General features: G+C 35.4%; 1 protein-coding gene across 1 annotated transcript in view; it reads left to right on the top strand.

Annotated features, from left to right (window-relative positions):
- The window catches only part of LOC110460454 (pikachurin-like), a 77,405-nt gene extending 69,279 nt beyond the window's left edge, over positions 1-8,126 (top strand). Inside the window, exons 11-14 of the mRNA XM_021513371.1 lie at positions 129-207; positions 1,628-1,861; positions 2,903-3,006; positions 3,620-8,126. Of these exons, the coding sequence (XP_021369046.1) occupies positions 129-207; positions 1,628-1,861; positions 2,903-3,006; positions 3,620-3,777 (575 nt within the window). The 3' untranslated portion in view covers positions 3,778-8,126. The remainder of the gene's footprint in view (positions 1-128; positions 208-1,627; positions 1,862-2,902; positions 3,007-3,619) is intronic.
- The last annotated feature ends 1,348 nt before the right edge of the window (positions 8,127-9,474 follow it).

The raw sequence follows: 9,474 nt of genomic DNA on the forward strand, positions 1-9,474 counted from the left end.
TGACGGCTAAGGCCCTTGGGCCTCTTGTTTCCTGGTAAGTATCGATGCCTATTGAGGTTAAACCTAATGAAACCACAAACTATTAATAGATTTAAGTATTCTGATGTGATTCTGTACTACACTTTCAGAGATTGAGAAGACGGTGTATGTGCCCAGATATACTGGCCATAGTTTCCTGTTATACACTGGCCGGAGTATCAACAAACGGTGAGGATACCAATTAATCAAGTCCACCCTATACAAATGTAGTCGGTATTTGTTCGAATAAAATTGTCCTTCAATGTGTTTTAATAAAAAAATTCACAGACTGAAGGCAATTGAGACATTTATATATTACTAATGAAATGGCCTCCAAGATCATGTTTACATTTGAGACTTAAGATTACATTACTTGTATGACGAAATGGCTTTAAGATCACTTTATCATTAGAGACTCGTGTTATACAGAGCGAGTGGCTCTAAAATTACATTACTTAAATGATCAAATGGCTTTAAGATCATGTTTACATTTGACACTTAAGATTACATTACTAAACTTAAATGATGAAATGGCTTTAAGATCCCTTTAACACATAGAGACTCGTGTTGTACAGAGTGAGTGGCTCTACGATTACATTACTTCAATGATGAAATGGCTTTAAGATCACTTTAACACATAGAGACTCGTGTTGTACAGAGTGAGTGGCTCTACGATTACATTACTTCAATGATGAAATGGCTTTAATATCACTTTATCATTAGAGACTCGTGGTTTACAGAGTGAGTGGCTCTACGATTACATTACTTCAATGATGAAATGGCTTTAATATCACTTTATCATTAGAGACTCCTGTTTTACAGAGGGAATGGCTCTAAGATTACATTAATTAAATGATAAAATGGCTTTAAGATCACTTTAACACATAGAGACGCGTGTTTTACAGAGGGAGTTGCTCTAAAATTACATTACTTAAATTATGAAATGGCTTTAAGATCCCTTTAACACATAGAGACTCGTGTTTTACAGAGCGAGTGGCTCTAAGATTACACTACTTAAATGATGAAATGGCGTTAAGATCACTTTAACACATAGAGACTCGTGGTTTACAGAGTGAGTGGCTCTAAGATTCCATTACTTAAATGATGAAATGGCTTTAATATCACTTTATCATTAGAGACTCATGTTTTACAGAGTGAGTGGCTATAAGATTACATTACTTAAATGATGAAAAAGCTTTAAGATCACTTTATCCTTAGAGACTCGTGTTATACAGAGCGAGTGGCTCTAAAATTACATTACTTAAATGATCAAATGGCTTTAAGATCATGTTTACATTTGAGACTTAAGATTACATTACTAAACTTAAATGATGAAATGGCGTTAAGATCACTTTAACACATAGAGACGCGTGTTTTACAGAGGGAGTTGCTCTAAAATTACATTACTTAAATGATGAAATGGCTTTAAGATCACTTTAACACATAGAGACTCGTGTTTTACAGAGTGAGTGGCTCTAAGATTACATTACTTAAATGATAAAATGGCTTTAAGATCATGTTTACATTTGAGACTTAAGATTACATTACTAAACTTAAATGATGAAATGGCTTTAAGATCACTTTATCATTAGAGACTCATGTTTTACAGAGTGAGTGGCTCTAAGATTGACATCCAGCTGACCATGAAGCCAGAGAGCCCCAATGGTCTGATCCTGTGGAGTGGCCGCGAACAGCCCATCACCTCAAACAGTGACTACCTGGCCCTTGGGTTTGTCAATGGTGCCCTCCAGTTCCGCTACAACCTGGGCAGTGGAGAGGCCGTCATCTCTTACAATGACACACGCCTATATGATGGAGAATGGCACACAGTTAGGGCTCAGCGGTAAGGCTGGGGGTGTTACTCGCTTAGTCAAAGAGAGCTATCTCTTATAGGGGTAAGGGTTGGGAAAGTCTTTATTCACAATCATAAAATCCAAACTCAGCTAATGGAGCACATGGTAATGATTGGTCACAGAAATAAGCATAATAATATTCTATAAGCAAGTTCATCAAATCTGGTTAATTGTTCTCCTTGGTTAATTCCCTTATATCGTTACATGTTGATTCTAATTGATGCCATTTTAGATGAAAGGCATAAGTCATCAGAAGATTCAAAACGTTCAGGTTATTATAGCAATCTTTTATTGGACCCCTGCTTCATCAGACTCAGTTTCCAGAACTATCCTAGCCACCATTTCATGCATGGACATCGTTCTGATACGTAGGTATTATATAGATAATCAGAAGATCCTGTGTCACATATCAAAATGGAACATTGCAACCACCGTGTTTGAACTTGACCTCAAGTACCAAAATCAAGTTTCCGGAGCATATCTAGGCCAGTGTTCCATGTTGCAACTCCAGACAGACTTTGTATGTAGGTATTTCATAAAAAGTTGATGTTTCAGATACCAAAATAGCAGCACCATGACCTCTATTTGACTTTTTACCATGACCTTTGGTATAAAAATACAGGTTTTGGAAATGTAGCTCAACCACTGTTTCATGTACTGCTTCAAACTTGGCAACTAGGTACACCATCAGTAGGCGCTGTGTCAAACACAGAAATTGGAACACTGCTTCCTTTGTTCAACTTTTGACCTTGACCTCAAGTTTAGAAATACAGGCTCCTAGGCTACATGTGCCGAGTATCCACAAAACCTCCACTCTGATTTAAGTCTACCTGGAATGCCCTTCTGAGAGCACGGCATTATTCAAAATTACATCAGTTGTCTTATTTGTTGGAAAACTGATAATGTTTTCTAATTTGGTAAATGTAGTAATAGACAATCTAAGATAAAACCAGTCATATTCTCATCATCATAATAAATCAAGTAAGAAATATTGCAAAATATTTAAAGAAATTGAATTTGTATATTTTCAGGGACAAACAAGATGGATTCCTAGAGGTGGATGAGACAGAAATTGTGGAAGGAAGTTCCCCAGGCAGCTACACCATGCTCAACACCAACAAAATGTTATATATAGGTAAGGGGAGTAACTCAACACCAACAAAATGTTATATATAGGTAAGGGGAGTGACTCAACATGAACGAAATGTTGTATATAGGTAAGGGGGGTGACTCAACATGAATGAAATGTTGTATATAGGTAAGGGGAGTGACTCAACATGAACAAAATGTTGTACATAGGTAAGAGAAGTGACTCAACATGAACAAAATGTTGTATATAGGTAAGGGGAGTGACTCAACACCAACAAAATGTTGTATATAGGTAAGGGGAGTGACTCAACATGAACAAAATGTTATATATAGGTAAGGGGAGTGACTCAAAATGAACAAAATGTTATATATAGGTAAGGGGAGTGACTCAACATGAACAAAATGTTGTTTTCACATAAGATGTATTATTCTGTTTTAACTTTCATATGAATTGTTTTTCCAATATATGCATTTATTATATTTCTTTAGGAATTTATTACAATAATGAATCTCCTGTCGGATCAACAAAAGCCAAGTAAATCAATTTACTTCATGTAATTGATGCATGTATCTTGTTCAATAAATTTTAACTGTGAATTTATTTCATATATATATATCTATACACTTTAAGAAAAAAAAAAAAATCTGTGTGATTTCAGGAGGAATGCCCAACGTTTCACAGAACACCCTTAGAAAGTTCACGCGGGGATTCGACGGCTGTATCGCCAGCCTAATGCTGGCCGAGGACTATGACATACGGCTGGGGGAGGAGGCACAGAGCGGTAGAAACATACTGCCCTGTCGGACCCAGTTATAATAGAGTATTATAATGACATTATAGTAGAGGTCATCTCGGATGGTCACTATGTGTTTAACATGCTGTACTTCAGTATTATGTGATAAAAACTTCACTTCCTCCCTGTTTTAGCTAGGGTACATCACCATACAGGGACATACCGTTGCCTCTCAGTCAACTCCTGTTTCCCGACAGAACACTATAGGTTGTTGGACTGCGTTAGACTGTGCTGTCATTGTGAGGATAGATTGTGCTACTGTACAGTGCTGTAGACACAGCGAGGAGGAACACCCCTTAGATATACACTAACGTACCATGTATCGATTTTTCTGACCATGTTAATTTCCAAAGATTGCAGTTGTCTTTATCATATTAAATTTTCTGAACATTTTGAAATATTAACTCATTCACCCCTGAAGACACATTAGAACTCTTCCAGTTCAATGGTTGGAACAGTTCATTGTGAAATTTCAGGGGGGAAATGAGAGACGTCAAAACACAAGTAATGTCACAGTGAGGATGTTGAGTGTTGCAGGATAGAGAAAATGTAGCACATATTTACCGGAAATTTTTTTCCGCAATTTATCTTCATCATTTTCACCCTCCGTATTCGTGGCAAAATCATCATAAGACCAAGTGTAATTGAAAAGCAAACCATGTATAGTAATTACATGTTAATGGCAAAATTAATAATGGGCAAATATGGATTTTATAAGTGAAGGGAAAAAAATATGACTAGGCAGAAGTTTTCATGTATACAGAATTTACGGGGAGGGTAATCAATATTTGAGGATTGCTGTTACAATTCTGGGGGTGAAAACAATAGCATAATATATGTTCAATTACAAGTATATTCCATATTGAATCCATTCTGTTCTAAGATTGGGTCACACTGTTTGTTACTATCACAGTCTGTTGCCTCCTGAATCAGTTGGGATATATTTTATCTCAGTGGTGTCCTGTTGTGTTCTGAAGGTGACTGGAGTTATCTCCCATTACATAGTTTTGTGAAAAACAGTTAATTTAAAACAGATATATAGACATAAAAGCATTCCGGAATTCTGCATTTTCAGTTCAATGTAACTTAGATTCATTGCTTGGAAAAATTGTAATTGCTATTCATTCTAAGATGTTCAAAACCATTTTGGGTAACGTTTGTTTGAAAGGGCCGGATGATGTAGTTACATACAAGCTGATAGAATTGCAACTTATGTCATTCCAGCCTGTTGTCACAAGCAACAATAAATATGTTGACTCTCTAGACAATAGTTCACAGGTAAACAAAAAGAAATGATTACAAGATAGCTTTACAGCATTCGGCCACGTCCTGTCAGCTAGTGTTATGTAAAAATTACACTTTATAGTTGGATTTTCAAATAATTTGAAACCAAACTTTAAAAAAATGGATTTTATCAATTGTTATCAAAATGTGATAACTTTGAATCTCAGAACAAATATGTTAAAGTTACTTTTTAACGACTAAGAATATATTAGTGGATCTTTTCCTTAATGTTTTAATGAACTAAAGGATCTTGACTCAAGGTAGTCCTGGAAATCATCATCATCTGTACATAGCTCATCTTGTGTGTCGTTAATTAATCAAACATGGAATTTACTGTTACTGAACATCGTGAACAATGAAACATAAATAACATTGTTTATGAAATTGTACTAGAACTATTGCTGTAAACATTGTAAAGGGGAGGGGCCATATAGGAGGTTACCATGGTGATGATGACAGCTAGTATGTATAGAAGGGAAAGCCGTGGACACTATAGGAGTAGAGGCGCTGAGGTGAAGTGTTTATATAAAAGGGTTGCTATGTAACGGACAGAGGGCAACAGTCAAACCTGTCTCTAGGATTATTTTATTACACAAAATATAAATATGTACCTGTATTTTACATTGACATTCATGCATTTTACATTAACATGATGCGTTTGTTTTTATCATGACATTCCTATAAGAACGTTGTTATTTTAAGCAGGATTATCACATGGTGTTTGTTACAATTATCATCAGATGTTGTAGTAAGTCAAGATTTGCTGTGTTGTATCGAATTCATGGTTCTCGGCCGTCATCCTGTCCGATGCTTATCTGACCAGTTACGAACTGTAACCATCATCGTCACTATATCATCTTCGCTGTGAAATGTTTGGTAGAAAACATTGACCCACTCATACTTTTCCGATTTAAGTCTAATGACGAGATTTGACAGTTAGGACGAGATTGAAGAACTTCAGGTTGTGTTCTGTTAAACCACATTCCCACTCCAGACTTGTGGATTTCAGACTTTGCTCAGGGGCTGCCTTAAATGTCACATGTGGGAGATCTGCTGATGACATACCTATTACAAATCTACAGTCCTCTATAGGGCTAACACACATAGTGTAGTAGGGCATTTCTACATACGGGATGGTTATTACAAATATCACAAACATATATATATAGCTTGCTATAGGGCTAACACACAAAGTGTAGAAGGACATTTCTACATATGGGATGGTTATTACAAATATTACAAACATATATATAGCTTGCTAAAGGGCTAACACAAAAAGTGTAGTAGGACATTTCTACATATGGGATGGTTATTACAAATATCACTAACAAATAAACTAGGTCCTACATTTCTTCAATATTCCACCCCTTATATGAAATATGTTATTTCTATCGCCCATTTGTAATGATTACAAATCAATACTGTCACAGTCACTTTGTAAATGTCTTCTTGAAGAATACGAACGGACGTCATATGATCCTTTTTTTTAACATATGTAATGACATCCATGGGAAATGTGAAAATGGATAAGAAATATGAATATATAAAATGATTTTTAGTTTGATCATGGTTGATTTCTGTAGCTGTTTTATTACTTTGTATTGCTAATATAAAGAAACATAAGAACCATTGCGCTTATTTAAGTTGATCATAATGATATACCTATTGGTCAAATGGGATACTTATTGGTCAAATGAGATACTTATTGGACAGATGGGATACGAGGCCATTTGCCTGATGGAATACTTATTGATAGAATGGGATACTTATTTAGGCCAGATGGGATGCTTATTGGTAGAATGGGATACTTATTTAGTCAATATAGCATGCTTATTGGACAGATGGAATACTTATTTGTAGAATGGGATACTTATTTAGGCAATATGGCATGCTTATTGGACAGATGGAATACTTATTTGTAGAATGAGATACTTATTTAGTCAATATGGCATGCTTATTGGACAGTTGGAATACTTATTTGTAGAATGGGATACTTATTTAGTCAATATGGCATGCTTATCTGACAGTCGGAATACTTATTTGTAAAATGAGATACTTATTTAGGCAATATGGCATGCTTATTGGACAGATGGGGTACTTATTTGTAGAATGGGATACTTATTTAGTCAATATGGCATGCTTATTGGACAGATGGAATACTTATTTGTAGAATGAGATACTTATTTAGGCAATATGAGATGCTTATTGGACAGATGTCAATAAGATGTATTCCACATATATAGTTAGTATAAGACTACAGGTTTCTGTGAGTGAAGGAAACACGTTGGTTGTGCAATGTCATTCTTTACTGTAACGTATACAATGAAACCTCCTTAATCTGATTTAGATCTTGGAATTGAACCTTTGGATGCATACTTCAAATGACAATAAGTTCGGCTTTTCTTAATAAAAAAAACCACGGAAAAGTTTGGCTCTGCATGCTTTAAAGTCTGGAACATTTGAACATATTTTTGTGATTTGTATTCCAAACATTGTCCTAGAATCGAAACACTAGTACAGATTAGGAGGTTTCACTGTACTTCTGGTGTTAACATTCCAATGTGTCGCGGTTGTGCTAATGTTTACATTTTATAAGCTTTTTACTATGTGATAAATCAGCTGGTTTTATCAGACTTTTATTCGGTATTGTTTTTGTGGATATTCCTTGTTAGTGATGTCAGTGTTGTGTTATACAAAGGTAGACTCTAGTCTACTAGGTTACTGGGTTTCGTTGTACAAATGGTTTTTTTTTCTAGGTTACCTACAGCTTTTCAAATCGCTACCTTGTTCTTTGTATAGGCATTTTATGTACAGCCAGAACAGTTAATTTCAAATTTTTTGATATAACATTTTGCTTCAGCTGAAGAGAGAAATGATATTGTTAAAATAATCACATTCCTAAATCAAAATCATTCTGCTGTATGAAACTGTTAAGTTTTACTGTGTGTGATTGTCGGTTTAGATTTCATTGTTGTGTTCCGTACACGTATTGTGTCTCGTTCTTTACCATGAACTAATGACCTGTATGTATTCATACATCATTTTACCGAAACAAATAAATTCTTCAGATAAAATCATGTTAAAACGACATTTTGACTCTGAGTTATTTGTGTTGGAAGTCAACTGTTCAAGGGGAATGACACTGCAAACCCTCCCGAAAATTACGTGAGTCTCCCGAATTTTTATGGTACCTCTCAAATTTTTATGATACCTTCCAAATATTCCCATCGAGGTAAATGATAAAATCTCCTGATTTCTCACGATTTTGAACAACTTCCTCACTTAACCCATTCACCCCAAAAGTCGCATTTGAAGCTTCTGAATCAAAGACTGGGAAAGTCCAATTTAAGTATGTAGGTGTGAATGAGTTAGCAAGTTCCTACCTATCTAAAGTCCTGCCTTTGGTTATTCCACACTCCATCTAACACAAGTGTTATAGGCTAATTCAGAAATGATGTATCATATAAAAAGGAGCCGAAACCATAAATGCACACATATTTTTTCATCAAATGTATAAATTTGTGTTATCAACCCAATCCTTATATTTCTTGTGACTTAACAGCCCTTTTTGACCACTGGTTAGTTGATATGACGCTTGCGTGCTGTCTTGCACGACCACTTCACCACATTGTTTACTTCTAACTGGGTGACTAGATTCAGCTAATAATGGCGATTTACTAAACACGTATGCAAGAGCAACTGTTACACATATATACTTCCTTAGTAAGTCCTTCTTCCAACTACATGTATGGACAGCGATGGCGGGAGTGAAGCCATAATTTAATAAAACCTAGAAATTGCGGGTTGACTACCACTTTCACGTACTGAGACTGAAATTTCGGGTTGACTACCACTTTTTACGTACTGCGACTTTATACAAGTTTTCGTCACAAAACTATTGAGGAATCTAAAAGAGAGTGAAGTAATACTAACGTTGCACCATAATGTCGAACCTCTTCACGGCAGGGAGGACCAAAGACAGTACGTCTATATGTATATATATTACAAGTGTATTTTGCTGACGTCATTGTACCCAAAACATGACGCCTTTCAAATAAATTGATGTTGTGTATACCATAGTATCGAAAATGGTATACAATTTTTCATAAATATTTATCATCTACATTTATTTCTTTTTCAAATTGATATTAACGCAAATACTATTAGGGTAGGCCCTTGAGCAGGTGAAGCTGTACCCTGAAAGAGACAGGTTGGTTATTTGGTTTATGTTGTATGATAAACGATCAATATAAGCAGAAAAGTACACGTAGTTCAAATATTTTAGACTCGAATGAGACTCAGATTGAATTTCTCTTTCAAACTAGCATTTGTTTGGAAAAAAAATAGTTTCTAAAAATGATATCCCATTAGACAGCGTCGCACGGCACGTAATTCGTAAACCAAGAAAGTTACATTTTCAAAATTATTTCTATCCT

Source organism: Mizuhopecten yessoensis, unplaced genomic scaffold (assembly GCF_002113885.1).
Source record: "Mizuhopecten yessoensis strain PY_sf001 unplaced genomic scaffold, ASM211388v2 scaffold10403, whole genome shotgun sequence".
NCBI lineage: Eukaryota > Metazoa > Mollusca > Bivalvia > Pectinida > Pectinidae > Mizuhopecten > Mizuhopecten yessoensis.